Source organism: Dunckerocampus dactyliophorus, chromosome 18, assembly GCF_027744805.1.
Source record: "Dunckerocampus dactyliophorus isolate RoL2022-P2 chromosome 18, RoL_Ddac_1.1, whole genome shotgun sequence".
Classification (NCBI taxonomy): Eukaryota; Metazoa; Chordata; class Actinopteri; order Syngnathiformes; family Syngnathidae; genus Dunckerocampus; species Dunckerocampus dactyliophorus.
Genome location: NC_072836.1, coordinates 3,007,448 through 3,027,113, shown reverse-complemented (window position 1 = coordinate 3,027,113; position 19,666 = coordinate 3,007,448). Strand labels below are relative to the sequence as shown.

Genomic DNA, 19,666 nt, shown 5'->3' with positions numbered 1-19,666 from the left:
TTATTTTGTCTTTCGCTACCTTGTGTAGGAGGATTTGTTCTCCAAAGGGGTCAGGGTTCACTTGCTAAAGACGAGGAGGAGGAAGGGGGGGGAGAAATCCAGTAGACAAAGAAATTACTGGATGGACACGTCGCAACAGACACACAGGGACACGCACAGCAGGGCTGGTGTTTGCCATTGATGAGACAAAGATACACAGATATCAGCACACTTAATCCTCTCAAAGAAGAGTTTAGAGATGGGGGGCGGGGCGGTGGTGGTGGGCGGCAGATGGCCAGAAAGACGTCAATCCTTTTCATTCTTCCCAGACAGCATAAGAGCACTGAGGATGATTGCGTTGACTTGTGTGCGTGTGTCGTCAGCGAGGAGGTCAAAGGTGACGTGGGGCAGGACGTGCTGACGCATGCCACAACTTATGATGATGCTGATGATGATGATGATGATGCTCTAATCCGGGCTGCAACACGTCACCATGACGATACATGAACTGTGATGTCATCGCATTGCGTGTTAGAGATGACAGTTTGATACGATCCAAATAGACGTGATATTCCCCTAAAGCGCAGGCGTCAAATGCAAATAAAACTCTTACCCACCAGAAGACTTGTGCAGTTCCAAAATCCTTTATTATATTGCTCAAAAGTATAAACAATATCTACTCCATATTGCGTAATCATTTTCCCAAATGGGTATTTATTTGCTTTTGTAATTAACATGTTGAATTGTGGAGACTTTATTGTCTTACCATACTGTATACAGTATGTGGGTTTTAAATGTTCCGCTATGACTCAAAGGGGATCTGATGCTAGAGTCACACAATATTATTTTATGCTACTCTCCTGTTTAAATATTAGGAACAGCCGTCATATTCCAAACTAAACATAAACCGACCGGGACTTTCTTGTGGATGGGCACGTCCAAACAACCCAATCAGAATCATGTGGCGTAAATTAACACGATGGTTTAATGAGGAAAGGATGTTGACGTTTGCTGATGTTTGTAAATGAAAAGCAGCAGCTGGTCCAGCCTGGTCCAGCCTGGTCCAGCCTGGTCGTACCTAAAGAGCTCACATGCGACATCCAGTGGCAGAAAGGCCGCACGTCAGCACACGCCGTCTTTTTAGTTGTGACCATAAAACCTAAGACGTGCAAGTCCTCTATAAATACTTGATGTGTAAAAAGGCTGCGGCGCATTCTGCCCGAGTCATCGCTCACAAAGTCATGTGAAAGGAATTCAGAAGTGACGTCTGAGCAAAAAAGTAGTGTCTTTATTAACACTCATTCACAAAGACTACAGCACTTCTTACACGTAAACCAGGCAAGGAAACTCCGCCAATCAAATACAAGTTTTCACAACTCCTCAAATTGACCTTCATGAGGGAGATTGCAGGTTGGCAACGTCCATGTGGGTCTCCTCTACTTTAGCGTCTCTTCCTCTGTAGTTCGTCACACCTGAGTGACCAGAGGTTCTCTGAGGAGAAAGTTCATCCCGCTCAGATCTCCCAGTGCTTTGCTGTTCCTTTCGTACAGCGGCGCGTGCTCCTCTGTGTCCTCAGGCCCTTCGTCTCCCTCTTCATCATCATCATCGTCGTCCTGGATGTCCTTCTCCCAGAGGGAGGCGGGGACATGGTGGTACTCTGTGGTGTCCACTCGCTCCATCTCTCGGTGGTAGAAGTAGCTGAAGTTGGACACGATGACCGGCACGGGCAGAGAGATGGTGAGCACCCCGGCGATTGCGCACATGGAGCCCACCAGCTTCCCGCCCACAGTCTCTGGGTACATGTCTCCGTAGCCGACCGTCGTCATGGACACCACGGCCCACCAGAAGGCCTCGGGGATGCTGGTGAAGGCCGTGTCCGGGCGGTCCACCTCTGCAAAGTAGACGGCGCTGGAGAAGAGGATGACCCCGATGAAGAGGAAGAAGATGAGCAAGGCCAGCTCGCGCAGGCTGGCTTTAAGAGTCTGGCCCAGGATCTGGAGACCCTTTGAGTGGCGAGACAGCTTGAAGATCCTGAAGACCCTCACCAGCCGGATGACCCTGATGAGGGCCAGCGACACGGAGGGCTGCGCCCCCTTGTCCTTGGCCAGCTCCGTGCCCAGCGTGACAAAGTAGGGAATGATGGCGAAGAAGTCGATGGTGTTCATGACGTCCTTGAAGAAGTGCATCTTGCTGGGGGAGCAGGTGAAGCGCATGATGAGCTCAAAGGAGAACCAGCAGATGCAGATGGTCTCCACGATGAAGAAGGGGTCCTGGAAGGGAGCGAAGGTCGGAGGGTTCACGACGCTATCGTTGGCCACCGCAGGGTGAAGAATGCTGGTGAATCTCTGCAAGACAAAGACTTTGGTTTACGAAAACTGCTAAACTTCTGGTGCACCAACCGGTCAAGAAGACTGCGTACCTAGAACACCTGAAGTCTCTTTTAGCTTGGTTAGCTCAAGCTGTAAGTTTCAGTGGTGCTAAACTCCACGACTGGTGTCACAAAAGATTTATTTCAAACCAAGAGTTTTCCCCATCATACTAATCCCCCAGCATGTCTACTAAAAGGTACTGCGGGGTTTGCTTCATTCAGTGCGCGAGAGGAGGCGAGAGTTGTGGCAGTACAACCCGTGACTACCTTGCCATGACAACGCACCCGCTCACAATGCCCCGAACATCCGACAGTTCCTGGCCAAGAAGAACATTGCCGTGCTGGAGCAACCTCCCTTCTCACACAACCTGATTGTGTGGGTTTTTTTCCTCTTCCCCAAGCCCAAGGAGGTCATCGAGGGAACCCGTTTTGAAGACATGGACGACATCAAAAAAGGCTTTGAGACGGAGCTGTGGTGGATCCCGAAAGAAAGCGTGGCAGAGAAGGATGGGAACGTGCATTAGACTCCAGGGAGATTACTTCCAAGGGGAAAACTTGTAGTTTGTATTCTAATAAATCTTTTGTGACACCAGTCCTGGAACTTTTCTGACACACCTTGTATGTTCTTTCTTAAGAAACACACATTTATGGAGGTTTTTGGAGACTCACTATTACTACGGCGACGTGGGCTACCACAGACAAAACAAAGAGTCCATCCTCGGGACATTCCGAGAATTTGACATCGATCGGGCGATGGTAGCATTTCTAGCTTCTCCACTTTCACTCCAGGACGTTAATTTTCCACGCAGACTTTCGTTTCATCGTCTATATTTAAAAAGATGGACTCGTGTTACCTCCCGCTCCGGAAAGCGGTCCCAACAGGAAGTTGGGACACGTTAGGTCAAGTTACCACAAGGGTTTACGATTCTCGTAGTGCACTTTGTCACTTTTGTGTTTCTAATGCTTCACTTTGTCCTCATCTCCTGACTTAGTTCTTCATGGTGGGACTGTCACCATTCCATGCCGTCCTGGCTAAGTAGACCCGAGTCAAACTTGGATGTCCTTCGGCATACCGTACCCGTCCTGTTCCTCATCATCCCTCAGTCATCCCCCTGCCTTGGACGTTTCCCAATGTCTTCTATGAAGAACCAGACTAAATCCTGCAACAAGGTCAGATTATAGCTGTGGATGTCACAAATCATCACATTGTAGAACACGAAAAGTTCTACGTTCTGAATCCACGTTAGCAAGGTTGGAGCGATGTCAGTTAGCTTTATCATGTGTCTCAGTGCTGTTTTGAGTACGTACAGTATGAGTCACAGTGTTTATTAATACACATATTTATATGTTGATGGCTTGTCCTTTGTCTATATTTAGTGGCCCAGGTCTCAGAAGGGGTAACATAAGAGCGCCTCATCTGCTTTCCTAGTCTTCAGACACTTGGCTCTCTCTCGCCTTCTGGAATATCGCCTTCATCATGCGCCTCTTGGCTTGGACTTTTCTCCCATCCCATCTCCTTCGACGTGTGCCTCCAGGATTAGTTCAGAATCACCTCAGGGAACCGTGTCTCAACTTCCAAGCAAGGAGGTTCTCTGGACTTTCTCTTACAGTTGAGTCCATTTTTGTATACTCAAGGTGGACTTCTTGCTGTCTCATCTTATTCCCAACCCAGTAAACCACGCATCTTCTTCACAGGGGATAAAGACTTGATGCCCAGATTGTTTGTTTGGCAAGAGGCCACGTGTCAGTGCCTGTTATCGCTCCGTGTTCACCTCATGACATCCTCGCAGTGTTAAACCTTCACTCTATTTGCGCCCTGCCACCTACGCTCCAGTTAGCGCCACCCTCGGGTTGGGAATTTACATCCAAACATGCAATCTTTATCACTTATCTTGTTCAGGATTACAGGTAGTCTTAAGTGAAGCTAATGTACAGTACATGTTTTGGACCATGCTGTAGCTGGAGTACCCTTAGACAAAACCCACAAAAGCACTTGGAGAACATTCAAACTCCACATGACCCGGCCTGAGCAGACACAGGTTTGAGTCTACACCCTTCTTGCTTTGTGGGAGTAGTGCTAAACACTGGACTATTGTGCTGCCCCTCCCTGAAAAAAACATTTTACGCACCTCCCTCTGTTCCCTCTCGTTCCTGAACTCGGGCAGAGTCTCCAGGCAGAAGATGAGAATGGAGATGATGATGACCAGGACGCTGACGATGGCAATGATGCGAGCAGCACTGGAGGACTCTGGGTACTCAAAGAGCATCCAGAGGCGTCGCTGCAGGTCGCCGCTGGGGAGAGGTCTCTCCTCCTCCTTTGGGAAGCCTTCGTCCTCTTTGAAGCGGTCCAGGATGTCCTCCCCCAGCTCGTAGAAGCGAAGCTCGTCCAGAAACATGTCCAAGGGCACGTTGGCGGGCCTTCGCAGTCTCCCTCCCGACTGGTAGAAGTACAGGATGGCGTCGAAGCAGACCCGGCTCCTGTCCAGGAAGAGCTCATTCCGGGCCGGGTCGAAGTAGCGAAGACGTTTGCGGGCGTTTCCCAGCAGGGAGTCGGGGTACTGAGCCAGAGTGCGCAGCTGTGTCTCGTAACGCATCCCCGACACGTTGATGGCCAGGCGCTCGCTCAGGGCCAAGCCGCTCTTCCACGGAGGACGCCGCTTGACCCGCTTCACGTCCCTGCTCGGCGCCACCACTTGCCCGCTCTCCTTCTCCAGCTTGTTGTGTTCGTCTTTGGCCCGCTTGTCCTCGTCCTCGGCCACACGCTTGTCTCCAGGTTCACCTCCATCACTCCCGCCTCTCTTGTTTGGGTCCGCCATCTCCGAGCCTTTAACAACCACAACTAAAAATCAACAATAAAACTGTGGTTTTGTCCTCCAATAGTCTAGAAAATAGTCCTCACCTCAGTGATTCCTGTGGATGCAACTACTCACTTTGCTGCTATTAAGAAAAAGAAACAACTTTAGAAGAACCACACGTACACACTCCATGCAAGCAGTGTGTTTACCTGATGAGCGTCCGTCTGCTGGCACTGATCACACCTCGTCATCTCCATGCCCACCGCCGCCTCCTCAGGGTGCCCTCGCTGCTCACCCGTCCTTTTTCCCGAGCTCCACCATCCTCTCCAACATGGTCACGTCCAGTGCTCTCCTCCTCGCTGTTCTCCCTCGCTCTCGTCGCGCTCGTGAGAGGAAGTGAGAGGGGGTCGGAGGGCAATGTGGCTCCTTTGGGTGTTAATCTGCAAGTTAGACCGCTTCAGCTTGTTTGTGGGTCACTTCACGAGACTCCCCCGCCCTCTCGCTCTCTCTACGCTCACCGTGTCGACAGGAAACGCTGTCAGGCCGAAATTTAATCTTACACCCCCTCCAAAGGCAAACAGCACCGCTGGAGCTTTTCCCACTTTGCCCCCCCCCCCCCCCCCCCCCCCCCACACACACACACACACACACACACACACACACACACATCCATCCACCTCTGACCCCTGTGCTTTTCTACTTAAACATACTGCACATGTTTGAACATCAACTTCATTACTCACCCTGCTAAGAGCCAAAATGACACAATGTCATTAAAATAAATCATGGAATTATTACTGTTTGTACTCGAAATTGTCCGTAGGTATGAATGTGAGTGTGAAAGGCTGTTTGTCTGTATGTGCCCTGCGATTGGCTGGCGACCAGTCCAGGGTGTACACTGCCTCCCGCCCAAAAAATCAGCTGGGGTAGGCTCCAGCATACCCCCGCGACCCTAGTGAGGACAAGCAGCATAGAAAATGGATGGATGGATTATTACTGTTTGTTTTCATCACAGAAAACACACATTGTTAATATTCTTTTTTCTGCATAATTTCCCTCTTCGGATGAAGACAGACTCTTTCTGGGGGGATGAAATGTAAAACAAACATCATTTATTTCAGCAAAATCGTCCAGAAACCGGAAGGTCGGCGGCTCCATCCTCGATCCTACAGATGTACAATACCGCCACCAGTGTGTGACACACGAGTGACTGAATAATGGGTTCACTTCATTGTGTAGCGCGTTGGGTGCCTTGACAAAGCCCTATAAAATCTAATCCATTATTATTTTGAAAACGATTGATGTATTTGTGTTTTAGTGTCAATTTTTCATGTTATTTTAATGTTTTTTCTGTTATTTGTTATATGGCTTTAATTTCATAAATAGCTACGGTTGTGTTTATTTATTATTAGCTTTTTTTAAGTATTGAAATGCAGGCCCTCCAGTCACACTTGAGTGACGTCATTCTCTGCCGTTTGAGCTAAATTGTGTAATACACTTTAAATCCACCAGAGGGCGACAGTTTCCATGACGCAAACAAGGCTGTGACGTCAATTTAAGTCCATTACAGGCCTTGTTTATCAAGATAAGATTAACTTTATGTTTCCCACATTCCTCGGTTGCAATATTACATCTATATATAAAAATGGCTCAAATCAACATAGAATTACAGTAATAGAATAAGAGTAGGAAAATAATACCACTATAAGAGCACACACAACACAGATGCCACTATATACAGATTTACAATTGTGTGTTATAGTGGGGAGGAATGACGTGTGTTGGCGCTCCTTCCTGCACTGCGGATGCAACAATGTGTTGCTGAAGGAGCTGAGTTGTGTCCAGATGGGACAGGGTCCTATGCAGCAGGTACTGTAGATGATGGCATCATGCGCCATGATGCTGAAGTAACTTAACTGAAGTATATTGGCTTTACTGAGGCTTTCTTTTTTCCTGGAACATTATGAAGTTAAGGACATGACAACAAATGGGCAGTAAAGTTTTTATCTTTCAAGATTCAAGAGTTGTTCAAGATTCAAGAGTTTTTATCGTCTTTTTTTCTTTTTCTTGTTATCATCTTCTGTTGATTAAAAAAAAAACTGGACATAAAGTGTTAAAAATGTGACCTGGTGGTTTTACCTATCTACTCTTAAGCAAGGTGCCAGCTGTGAAGTTTCCTGCTGCTGCCGCCTGCAGAGAAGCTCAAGCCGGGCGTGAATGAAGCCCAGTTAGACGTCTCTAGCAGGTTTCATCTTTGTTGGCTGGCGGGTTCCTGTGACATTGTTGTGTTTATTAGCTTGTAAATGCTAATGTGTCTCTGCTGCAGCCGAGCGGGGAGGCTTGCACTCGCTTTTCTGTGGAAGGACGCAAATGACAACTGTTTGTGTTCACATGCCAGTGGGACATAAGTACTTGACGACAACAGTCTGCCAGTCTCAGCTTGCACTTCATTATGCATGCTGGAAGAAGCAGAGCACAGCGGTCTGACTGCATTAACCGTGTCATGACAAATATCTCATGTGTGCTACTACACGGATATCATGTTCAGTGATTGCACAGCAGGAATTATGATCCATTCAGCAATTGTCAAGTCAAGAAGGGTTGCGTCGGGACTTTTCATCAATGTAAATTAAAGTAAATGGTTTGTAAGGTCCCCGAAAATGAAACATTCTTAAAATATAATTTAGCAGGAAAACAAAAATTGAAAAATCAGCAGTCATTTTACAACAATTTTACATTTACAACAAATGTCATAATTTTATGAGAATAACGTAATATTATGAGTAAAAATGTCATTTTAGTAGCATAAAGTTTAAATATTAAAGAGAGACGTTTTTTTAAAGTCATATGCCGCTTATCCTCACTCGGGTCGTGGGTATGCTGGAGCCTATCCCACATGACTTCAGGCAAGAGGCGGGGTCCACCCTGGACTGGTCGCCAGCTAATGGCAGGCACCTATAGACAAACAAACATTCACACAATTTAGTCATGCATGTTTTTGGAATGTGGGAAGAGAACACGCAAATGGAGACTTGAACCCAAGTGTGACTGCGTGGCCAACATGCTAACTACTCGGCCACCGTGCAGCCCTTAAGTCATAATATGAGCACAAAAAAAAACAATGATAAAGTTTGAATTGTGGAAACTTAGGTCGCGGATAAATAAAATCAAAATATTGTGGGAATAAAGTCATAATTACAAGAACAAAATTTACAAGAAGAAAGTTAAAATAGATGGAAAATTTTAAAAAAAACAACAAAACAGCAGAAATGTAAAAAAAACCTGCGAAATATATGAGAATAAAGTCAAAATATTAACAGAAAAAGTCGTATTCTAACAAGAAATAAAGTCACAATTTTACAAGAATAAACTCACAATATTATGAGGAAAAATAGTGTCATTTTAGTAGCATAGAAAAAAATATATTTTTTAAAAGTCATGCTATGAGAAACAAAAGGTTTTTTTTAAGTATGTTGGAAAAAAGTTATAATATTATGAGAATAAAGTCAAAATCTTCACAAAACACTTTATTATAAAAAGATTATTTAAGAAGAAAGAAATATTTTGATTTTTAAAAAATAGCAAGAATGGGGAAAAAAGCAAAGCCCTAAGTTGATATTAATAATGGGCTTTTTTTCCACCAATATGACAAAGCTGAGATGCATTATTTTCTTGAAATAAATCAAACTTCTTGTTATATCTTCTCTCTTGAAGATGAACGTCTTTTTTCTTGGAGATGAATAAAGTATCTATCTAGCTGCATGTGTTGCTTTACAAAATATCGAAGTGGTAAAGTTGCAACCTTTCATTTTTCACTATGTGCCCTCACTGGTAGAAAAAGTTTCGACACCCCTGATCTATACCATTACTATTGCCATGCAGTCACTATAAAGCAGGGGTCACCAACACAGTGCCTGCGGGCACTAGGTAGCCCCCACGACCACATTAGGTGCCCGCAGGCCTGCTTTTCATTCAGGTTTTCAGTTAATAATGTGAGATCACTAGAAAGAAATGTATTCTGAAACATGAAATGTGAGTTGTGGGTACCAGCATTTTGTGAATGTTTTGGTAAAACAAGCATATTTGATCTGTTTGGGTTGAAATAAGGTATGAAAATCATTTCTACAAAAACGAGTAGCTCGTGGCCATTTTCATTTTCTAAAAGTAGCTCTCACAAGAAAAAACGTTGGTGACCCTGCTATAAGATTCAAGATTCAAGAGTTTTATTGTCATATGCATAGTAATATAAAGTACCATATTGACCTCAAGGATCAATAAAGTACCTTATTTTCATTCATAATATTTGACATCAGTGGAGTAGATGTCAGTAATAGTTACTAAGTGGCTTACATCAATATTTACATTGCTGCTCAAAGTTAGAAAAAGGTCACAGAGTGTATTGGAGGTCTTTTTGTCATCCTGTTTTACTCGATTTCAGCTTGCACCCTCCCTCTCATCAGCCAATCAGCTCTCAGCCGACAGGCCGGCGGCAGCCTATCAAACGTAGCTGTCGTCTCACGCCTTCGTGTTCGTCTTCAATGAAAGTTGTTGCGTTATTTAAAAAAAAAAGTATGACGTCGTGCAGTAAGCTGCTTCCTCGTATCAAACCGGCGTTCTGATTCAATTTCCACTCTTGAAGTATTAACTCTAACATCAGCCGCTAGTTACCAAGTGTTTTTTTTGCTGACTCGAGTGAGAAAAGTGTCACTTTCCAAAGCAGAACACAAGTTGACTTGAGTGTTTGTTTCCACCCGAGTTAATAATCAGCGAGCACTACAGCGGACATGGCAGCCCTCCGATCGGTGAGTCCAAAGACGAAGAGTGTCGTGTCGTCGTCATGTTTACACGCCGAGTTAATGGTTGACTTAAATCCTTTGATAACGAGAAAAATAAAGATAAGATGTGTTTAAACGAGGCTGCGTCCCTCCAATGCATCGCCGAGCTAAAAAAAAAAAGGTCACACCAAATCCCGTTTTCAAACCGGCAAAGTAAAGCCTTTCATCTTGTAAATAAAACAATGACGTCTTTTGGAATCAATCGTGGGGGGTTGTAAATCATCGTGGCTCAGTGTTTAATTCGGCATACTTAGTCGTATAAACAACACGAGACTTGGGTAGTGAAATGTCATTTTACAGTGACCCACCAAATTCCAGTTGGTTAGTGAAGGTAACCGGTGTAGTCAAGGAGAACGAGTCTGATTTTTTTTTCTTATATTGGACATTTTCTCAGTGGCTTACTTACTAAAAAAAAAAAAGCTTTCGCTTTAATTAGGTGCATTCCGGCGCTAAAATATTACGGAGTTCCTTGCGTAAATAAAGCTTGATGGATTTGCTTGACTATGCTAACTTGCTTCCTTTTCCACAATATTATACTTGATGATGTAACGGGAGTGAGATCATGGCGACTGCAACAGACAAACGACTTGCATCATCCGTAATCGCGCGCGCGCACACACACAAAAACGCACGTCATCTGTTTAAACCTGTCTAACATGCTGCTACACGCACACTACATACACACTTACAAACTCGCGTGACAAACATCATGCAAACATGAATGTGATCAACCCAACAACAAATAATAGTGAACACTGCAGCTGTGTTTGTTTGCATGCAATGCATGTTTTATTACATGCACATACCTGCATAGAAATATACTGTACATACTCCATGTGCATGCTAACTCAATAAGTCGCAGTGCCGGTAGACATGTGACAGACTATTAAGGAAGAGGGTATGCTGAGTTATTTTGCACATACATGATTATGCCAATGATAAAGTTGTTTTTGTGTGTTTTCAGGTCATCCAGAGAAGATTGACTCAGACGCTTCCTGTGGTCTTGGCATCTCAGCGTCTGTCCAGCTCCTTCAAGGTAATAGCTGCTGGCCCGCGTAAGGTCATGTGACTACAGGGCATTATGGGAAAGTGTCTTTACGAGTGTCCCCCATCTTCTCCTCCTCTCGTAATTCTTCTCAATGGAACCACTTAATGTCTTTGCATGCAATGTGACCTGATTGTCCTTTTAAAAAAAAAAGCATGCTGATGTTCAAATCAATCACTCTTGTTCCGCCCACGTCGCCGTCCGGCCTCGCCCCTCCACACATCCCCGCCCCAGGCCGTCGACCTCACCATTGAGCGAAACCCGGTATGCAAGGACAAGCCCGACCCGTCAGCTCTGGTGTTCGGCAAGCAGTTCTCGGACCACATGCTGACCATCACGTGGTCCGCTGGCGCCGGCTGGGACGCTCCCAAGATCAAACCCTTCCAGAACCTGTCTCTGCACCCCGCCAGCTCCGCCCTGCACTACTCCATTGAGGTGAGACACAAACTCCCAGGCTTTGTTCTCGCACAGCGGCTCAGGGGTTGGACTCTCACTCACGTGACACGTGCTCAAAAATAAAACTTGTCATTCATCCTCCTGCTTTTATAAACGTCCACTTTATTTCTTTGTTGCAATGATATCATCTGCTTTGAAGGCCATCAAGTGAATAGTGAGTTCGCATCGGTGCTGGTAAAGCTGGAAAAAAACATAACTTCAAAAAAAGAACTTCAGTTGGACTGTGGGAAGAGTGAATTAACATTACTTTTTTTTTTTTAAGTTCCTTTTTTGTGGTTTTCTTCCTTCACCAACAGTTCTTAAAACAAATTAATTCTTAAATATTTTTCCCTTAAAAACCTTAAATTTCAATTTATTATTTTTATTCTTTTATGATTTGTTTGAAATGTATTTATTTCTATATTTTTATTTAGTTGGTCTATTTTTGGTCTTTTTTAAAAATTTATTCATACCTAGATGGCAAATCATAAACAAAACAAAAAACACATTTTTTTTTAAATTTATTTTTATATAGGTATGAACACAAATTGTAAATAAAACAATATAAAACATGCAGAACAGACCAACTAAATAAAAATATATCAACAAACAGTAAATAAAATTTAGTTGTATTTTTTTTGTATTCATACTGAAATACAAAGCTTTAATAAATAAAAAAATATATTTTTATGTTGTTTTATTTTATGTATAGCTATGAACACATTTAAATAAACAGTAAAACAATATAAAGCATAGAAAATAGACCTACTAAATAAAAATATATAAATACATTTTTCAAAATTTATATTAAAAAAATAGTTATATTTATTTGATTGTGTTTTTTAGATTGGTTTTATTGTTTTATTTAATATTTTGCATGTAGATATGAATACAAATCTTAAAACAAAACATCAGAATACAGTGGGCAATACAGTGATGCATAATAATAAAATAGTTATGGGTTATTATATAATAAATATTATAATATCCATCCATCCCCACTTGTCGCCCAAAGCATGCCACCGAGACCCTATTATATCGTTTTGTCTTTTTGTATTGTTTAGCGTTTCACAAACACACACACACACACACACACACACACATATTGCTGTGAAACAAGATGTAATCCTTAAAATGTATTATAATTATTAGCAATGATGATCCAGTATATTGATGAATAATGCCGTGTTTGTTTTATCTTTTTTTTTTTTTTTTTTTAGCTCTTTGAAGGTATGAAGGCGTTCCGCGGCGTCGACAACCGCGTACGACTCTTCCGTCCGATGCTCAACATGGAGAGGATGCATCGCAGCGCCGAGCGCAGCTGTCTACCTGTGAGCACAGCACCAAATACTGAAATATTATGCTGGAACAAAATAATACATCACCATTAGAACCTGATTATCTATCAAAAAAGTGGAGGATGTCAGGTGGCTTGCATGCTGGTGGTCTACAAAGCAGCGTGTGCATGAAGTGTTCCCTGCGTGCAGATGTTTGACAAAGGAGAGCTGCTGAAGTGCATCAGGAAGCTGGTGGAGGTGGACCAGGAGTGGGTTCCGTACTCCCAAGACGCCAGCCTCTACATCCGGCCCACGTTCATCGGGATTGAGGTGGGTTGCGTGCAAACATGCGGAACGGTTCACAAAAGCAAAAACATCGTCTCCGCCCCTCCAGCCATCCCTCGGCGTGACGCGGGCCAGTCAGGCTTTGCTCTTCGTCATCGTCGGCCCGGTCGGCCCGTACTTTGCCACCGGCTCTTTCAACCCCGTCTCCCTGCTGGCCGACCCGTCCTTTGTGCGTGCCTGGAAAGGAGGCGTCGGCGCTTACAAGATGGGAGGGTGAGTCCAATTTGGAAAACACATGCAGAAGAAAAATGATACCCGGGGTGGGGAGGTGCACCACCCCCGGTCACTGACCAATTGCAATAGAGTAGGTGTGGTCGGGGGAGGAGGCTGCTGGAGAATGCAGATTTACTCTGTACGCAACTTTGTATTTATATATATTTTATTAAAGTACTTTATTAAAAGTGCATTATTATATTAATAGCCCCTGAAATGAGCAGCTAGGACCCCTTTAAAAATATGTTTAATATTCTACTGTATCGGTATTTTCTTTGTAAAGACAGATTTATTTTGTATTTTCTCTTCCTAAATTGTGTACCAAGTGAATTGTTGAAATACGACTTAATATGCAAATAACATGCAGCATCCTCAGATACTAACACGCTAATAGAAACCCGGTGTAGCGGCGCCCTCTAGTGGATAACATGTGTAATTACACGTGCTGATGTGACGCATCCAAGACAGGACAGTGCGGGTGATGACCAAGCTTCATCTTCATCCTCAGGAACTATGGTCCAACCATCGCTGTGCAGAACGAGGCGGTGCAGCGAGGCTGCCAGCAGGTTCTGTGGCTGTACGGAGACCAGGAAGAGATCACAGAGGTCGGCACCATGAACCTCTTCATCTACTGGACCAACAAGAACGGAGGTCAGACCCGTCTTTGTTTGCACGCTCAAAGCAGGAGGCAATAAGATGAGCCTTGTTCTCAAATGTGTGAGCAGAGAAGGAGTTGGTGACCCCCCCTCTGGACGGAATCATCCTTCCTGGAGTCACCAGACAGTCTCTTCTGGACCTGGCCAGAACCTGGGTGAGCAAGAAACCATGTGGACCGGAACCACATGATGATAGCATGATGATGATGATGATTTGTTGTCAGGATGAGTTCAAGGTGACGGAGCGCACGATGGGCATGAAGGAGCTGCTGGGGGCTCTGGACTCTGGACGGGTTCTGGAGGTGTTTGGAGCCGGTACAGCGTGTGTGGTGTGTCCAGTGGGCAGCCTCCTCTACAAGGGCAAGGTCAGTTGGTTTCACGACAGGCCTGCCTGAACAAGAAAAGACCTCACATGCCGCCTTGTCTTCTTGCAGACGGTCCAGATCCCAACCATGCAGAACGGACCTGACCTGGCCAAGAGGTTCTACAAAGAGCTTACTGATATTCAGGTGAGGTTTTTTTGTGTGTAGGTCATGAGCTGCCTTTAGAAACAGCTTGTTGACGTCCTCTCTTCATCTTTGCCAGTATGGACGCAAGGCAAGTGATTGGGCACCACTGGTGGCTTAAGATGCTCAAGCCAGTCCGATCAACAAACACATCCCATAAAACCTTCATTGACCTCCTAACCACAAATGCACTCCTCCTCACCACCAAGCAGAGACAAGGTTGGTCTCCACTGGTTGTCATAGCAACACTTGATGCTGGAGCAACATGAATAGTATGCAATGTTTTCAACTTTGATCTTTTTGTGTTTACCAGAAGAACAATTGTACTTTATAGATAAATATATATAATAATGCATATATAGCACAATGTTACTCTTCCTATAGACTGTACTTGTAGCAGCTACATACAGCATACAGTGGTATGAAAAAGTATCTGAACCTTTTGGAATTTCTCACATTTCTGCATAAAATCACCATCAAATGTGATCTGATCTTTGTCAAAATCACACAGATGAAAAACCAGTGTCTGCTTTAACTAAAACCACCCAAACATTTATAGGTTTTCATATTTTAATGAGGATAGCATGCAAACAATGACAGAAGGGGGAGGAATAAGTAACTGAAACATCACATTTAATATTTTGTGGCCCCCCCTTTGGCAGCAATAACTTCAACCAGATGCTTCCTGTAGCTGCAGATCAGTCTGGCACATCGATCAGGACTAATCTTGGCCCATTCTTCTCTACAAAACTGCTGTAGTTCCGTCAGATTCCTGGGATGTCTGGCATGAATCGCTGTCCTGAGGTCATGCCATAGCATCTCAATGGGGTCAAGTCTGGACTTTGACTTGGCCACTCCAGAACGTGTATTTTGGTCTTCTGAAACCATTCTGAAGTTGATTTACTTCTGTGTTTTGGATCATTGTCTTGTTGCAGCATCCATCCTCTTTTTAGCTTCCACTGTCTGACAGACGGCCTCAGGTTTTCCTGCAAAACATCCTGATAAACTTTTGAATTCATTTTTCCATTAGTGATTGCAAGTTGTCCAGGCCCCGAGGCAGCAAAACAGCCCCAAACAATGATGCACCCTCCACCATGCTCCACGGTGGGGATGAGGTGTTGATTTTGGTGAGCTGTTCCATTTTTCCCCCACACATAACGTTGTGTTCCTCCCAAGCAATTCAACTTTGGTTTCATCAGTCCACAAAATATTTTGACAAAACTTCTGTGGAGTGTCCAAGTGCCTTTTTGCGAACATTAAACAAGCAACAATGTTTTTTGTAGACAGCAGTGGCTTCCTCTGTGGAGTCCTCCCATGAACACCATTCTCGGCCATTGTTTTACATATAGTTGATGTGTGCACAGAGATATTGGACTGTGCCAGTGATTTCTGTAAGTCTTTAGCAGACACTCTAGGGTTCTTTTTTACCTCTTATTACCTTGTATTCTGCGCTGAACTGTTGGCGTCATCTTTGGTGGGCGGCCACTCCTTGGGAGAGAAGCAACAGTGCCAAACTCTCTCCATTTGTAGACAACTTCTCCGACTGTCAATTGATGAACATCCAGACTTGGGAGATGTTTTTGTATCCTTTCCCAGCTATACAAATCAACAATTCTTGATCGTAGGTCTTCAGACAGCTCTTTTGAGCAAGCCATGGTGCACATCAGACAATGCTTCTCATCAAGACAATTCTTACAAATTCTGTGTGTTTTATAGTGGGCAGGGTAGCTTTAAACCACTCATCAGTGATTGGGCGCACACCTGACTTGAATTGTTTGGTAAAAATTGGTTTCAATTGCTCTTTAGGTCTCCTTAGGCAGGGGGTTCAGTTACTTATTCCTCCCCCTTCCGTCATTGTTTGCATGCTATCCTCATCCTCATGAAAACCTATATATGTTTGGGTGGTTTTAGTTAAAGCAGACACTGTTTTTTCATCTGTGTGATTTTGACAAAGATCAGATCACATTTGATGGTGATTTTTATGCAGAAATGTGAGAAATTCCAAAAGGTTCAGATACTTTTTCATACCACTGTAGTTGGTTCTCAAAATTGTTACATTGACACGTCGTCATTGCCGTGGACCAGTACGGTGGCGCCACGTCACTGCTGACGTCACTTTGCACTCCTGAGCGGTTTCCCAGCCAGGTAGGACGAGACAGTTTGAACTGCACAAAAATGCTAAAGCTGGAAGTTAGAGCGCAAAGCTGAATGTCTGCACTAGTTTATCGTGAGAATATTTGTTTTTACAGGTTTAAATTATTTGGTCCTTCCTATGAAATTAGGTCAGCAGTCTTCCAGTCGTGAAATGTTTTTATGCTCTCGTCAAAGTGCCTGCTGACAACTGTCATGTCAGCGTGTGTCTTTTAGATATTCTCTTGTCTTTGTATGTGCTGTTTATCTTTACTTGGCATTTTATTTTTACATTAAATCCCATTTGACTCCCATTTACTCCTGTTTCCTTCCCTCATCCACATGCTGTAGATCTTTCCAGATGATGGCACACCACAACTGAAAGTCACATTAACATTTTTTATTACTGAAACCAAGTGAATTTAGAATCTGAGCTTTTGGAAGAACCACTTGTTCTTGCCCGTCTTGTACCTGCAAACAAACAAAGTTCAACAGATTAGTCACACCACTAAAACATTCACAGAAAAAGTATAAAAAGTAGTTTCTCATACATGTATTCATTTGTGGGGACCCACTTAAATAAACTTCAGCCTTGCTCATACACTCAACGCACCTGAACTACCAGATAAGACAATGTAGCAGGAAGGGTCAGTGTTGCTATATTTAGCAAGTAATCAAACCCCTGTAGGTACTCTTATTTTTTCAAAAAGTTAGTCAACGCACGCACGCCACCAAAGACAAGACAGAAGTTCATTTGTAGTTCCAAACATGTTTTTTTTTTTGCTCATTCAGCAAACCTGTCATGGCCAATTACGCAAATTGGAATCCAAAACCACCAACAACTGGATTCCCCTCAAAAACACTAAAAGGCATCTCACCTCTCTTCAAACTTGATCTTGGCCTCCCTTCTGGCTTTGCATTTTAGAGCAGGATCCCTGAAGACGTCCTTGTTGACCACAGTTTTGTCGAGGGGAATGTCCACGGAGTATCTGCAGATTGAAAAATACGTTTAAAACTCCACTGCTGATGCCGATTTAAAAAAAAAAAAAAAAAAAAACTAAACCTGTTCATCTACAAGAGTATGCTAACTGAAACTGAGCAGCTGAACTTCAACAATCCATCCATCTTCTTCCACTTATCTGGGTCACAGGGGAGGCAGTCCTAGAAGGGAAGCCCAGACTTCCCAGTCCCCGGCCACCTCTTACAGTTCCACCGGGAGGACACCAAGGGTTTCCCAGGCCAGCTGTGAGACATAATCCCTCCAGCGTGTTCTAGGTCTGCCCGGGGGCCTTCACCTGCCTGTGCATGCCCGGAACACCTCACCAGGGAGGGGTCTGGGAGGCATCCGGACTAGATGCCCAAGCCACCTTAACTGGCTCGTCACCCTCTCTCTTAGGGTGAGTCCAGCCACCCTACTGAGGAAACTAATTTCAGCCGCTTGTATCCACAATCTCTTTGGACGACCCAAAGCTCATGACCATAGGTGAGGGTGGGAACATACTGTAGATGGACCGGTAAATTGAGAGCTGTGCCTTCCGGCTCAGCTCTCTCTTCACGACGGTCCGGTACTGCAGACGCTGCGCCGATCCGCCTGTCAACCTCACACTCCAACCTTCCCTCACTCGTGAACAAGACCCCGAGATACTTGAACTCCTCCATGTGGGGCAGGACCTCATTCCCAAACTGAAGGGTGCAATCCACCCTTTTCCGACTCAGAACCATGGCCTCGGATTCAACAATCCAGAGATGATTTATTTTATTAGCAAGTTGAACTGTCAGGCACTTGTTCATCTAAAATGAACTTTGCTGACTGAAGAGCAGCAGGAATTAAGTCAACAGCGCTGTGAAGATATTCTGCAATGAAATGATCTCCATGAACCTCGTCTGCTAGGTTCCAAGAGGTCTTGAGGTAACCGGAGTAACATGGAGGAAAGTTCGAGAGTTGTCCCTCTCACATCGTTCATCATCCGAGTGAGCGAGCCAGCCACTGACCTTGTGGGCATGAGGTGGTTGTAGTTGAAGACCTTGACAAAAGCCTTGATCTTGGACCTCTTGGCAACCTTCTTCTTGCCCATGGTGGTGGTCACCTTGCGGGGGTAGCGGTCGATGCCAGCGACCAGAGCGTGGCTGTAAGGCCGGTCAGCCGTACCATCATCGATATTCTGGAAGTGGACAGCAAAAGGGTTAAAAACATTCTTTACATCTGAGTCATATTAAGCTCCATGTCCCGCAGGTCAACATCCTGACCTTAAAAGCAGTAAAGGATTTATTTACCTTAACGATGACAGCTTTGCGGCCGGCGTAGCGTCCAGCGAGGACCATCACCACCTTACCAGGCTTCATAAACTTGCCCATTTCTGCATGAATAAACCAACAATCAGGTGAACATGTCACACACAAACACAGTCAATAGGAAAAAGTGAAACTACAGGCATCTGTCTCGATGCTGACTGACTAGCTAGCACAAGTTAGCTTTAGCTTCTGGCTTCCAGCGGCTAACAGCTAAGAATTATTTTGCGCTACAACAAAATATTTTCACACGAGGTAAGATAGGAAACCTTACGAAGCGCGTCCCTGTCAGAATAACGTATTTAACGTGTAGGTACGTAGCATGGCAGGTGTCGTTACGTTAGGAAGGTTGCCATGTTGGAATGAACACCAAAGGACCGTCGCGTAGCAGTAAACACTAATTTTGATTATTTATCCGGTATAAATTTACAGACATAACAATCGCGTCTCGTTTGGTAGACTGTATAGTCTCGGTGTGCTTCGATATAATATTTAAATGGGCCAGATTCTGGACGATGTTTCCAGATTATTGCACAGGAACGTTCACTCACTGATGCTGTTCTTCGGCCTACGCTGGCAGGAAAGGAAGTTGGAAAGGTTTTTGTGAACTTTGACCCGCTGATGTGTACGTCACTTCCGAAAGTGTATTAGACGCCGCAATTTCTGAGTTTAAGCTTAGTTTTAATAAAACTATAGAAAATAAAATATCTATACATTTATTTTGGTAAAATTACGATGTTTTAAATGATTAATTATAATTGGTAAAATTATAACTATAGTTTAAAAATACGTA

General features: G+C 44.2%; 3 protein-coding genes across 8 annotated transcripts; 1 reads left to right on the top strand and 2 right to left on the bottom strand.

Annotated features, from left to right (window-relative positions):
• Window positions 1-1,274: 1,274 nt before the first annotated feature.
• kcna7 (potassium voltage-gated channel, shaker-related subfamily, member 7) lies at window positions 1,275-5,562 on the bottom strand. Of its 6 annotated transcripts, none has more exons than XM_054759938.1 (4): window positions 5,352-5,562; window positions 5,247-5,284; window positions 4,477-5,186; window positions 1,275-2,324 (listed from the first exon to the last, which is right to left on the bottom strand). In XM_054759938.1, exons 3-4 carry the CDS (start codon window positions 5,161-5,163, stop codon window positions 1,446-1,448), a joined length of 1,566 nt encoding a protein of 521 aa, XP_054615913.1. In that variant the 5' UTR covers window positions 5,164-5,186; window positions 5,247-5,284; window positions 5,352-5,562; the 3' UTR covers window positions 1,275-1,445. The 6 variants fall into 6 exon arrangements, with proteins under 6 accessions (XP_054615913.1, XP_054615912.1, XP_054615911.1 ...); XM_054759937.1 differs by having other exon boundaries at window positions 4,477-5,171; XM_054759936.1 differs by having other exon boundaries at window positions 5,247-5,281.
• Window positions 5,563-9,705: 4,143 nt separating this feature from the next.
• Window positions 9,706-14,954, top strand: bcat2 (branched chain amino-acid transaminase 2, mitochondrial). The gene is made up of 11 exons (XM_054760200.1): window positions 9,706-9,944; window positions 10,942-11,013; window positions 11,257-11,457; window positions 12,678-12,788; window positions 12,945-13,064; window positions 13,129-13,292; window positions 13,801-13,943; window positions 14,018-14,103; window positions 14,173-14,313; window positions 14,383-14,457; window positions 14,534-14,954. Exons 1-11 carry the CDS (start codon window positions 9,927-9,929, stop codon window positions 14,573-14,575), a joined length of 1,173 nt encoding a protein of 390 aa, XP_054616175.1. The 5' UTR covers window positions 9,706-9,926; the 3' UTR covers window positions 14,576-14,954.
• A 2,015-nt stretch (window positions 14,955-16,969) lies between these two features.
• rpl27 (ribosomal protein L27) lies at window positions 16,970-19,477 on the bottom strand. The gene is made up of 5 exons (XM_054760201.1): window positions 19,425-19,477; window positions 18,859-18,941; window positions 18,577-18,746; window positions 17,463-17,573; window positions 16,970-17,055 (listed from the first exon to the last, which is right to left on the bottom strand). The coding sequence occupies exons 2-5, from the start codon at window positions 18,937-18,939 to the stop codon at window positions 17,007-17,009; spliced, it is 411 nt and encodes a 136-aa protein (XP_054616176.1). The 5' UTR covers window positions 18,940-18,941; window positions 19,425-19,477; the 3' UTR covers window positions 16,970-17,006.
• Between the last annotated feature and the right edge of the window lie 189 nt (window positions 19,478-19,666).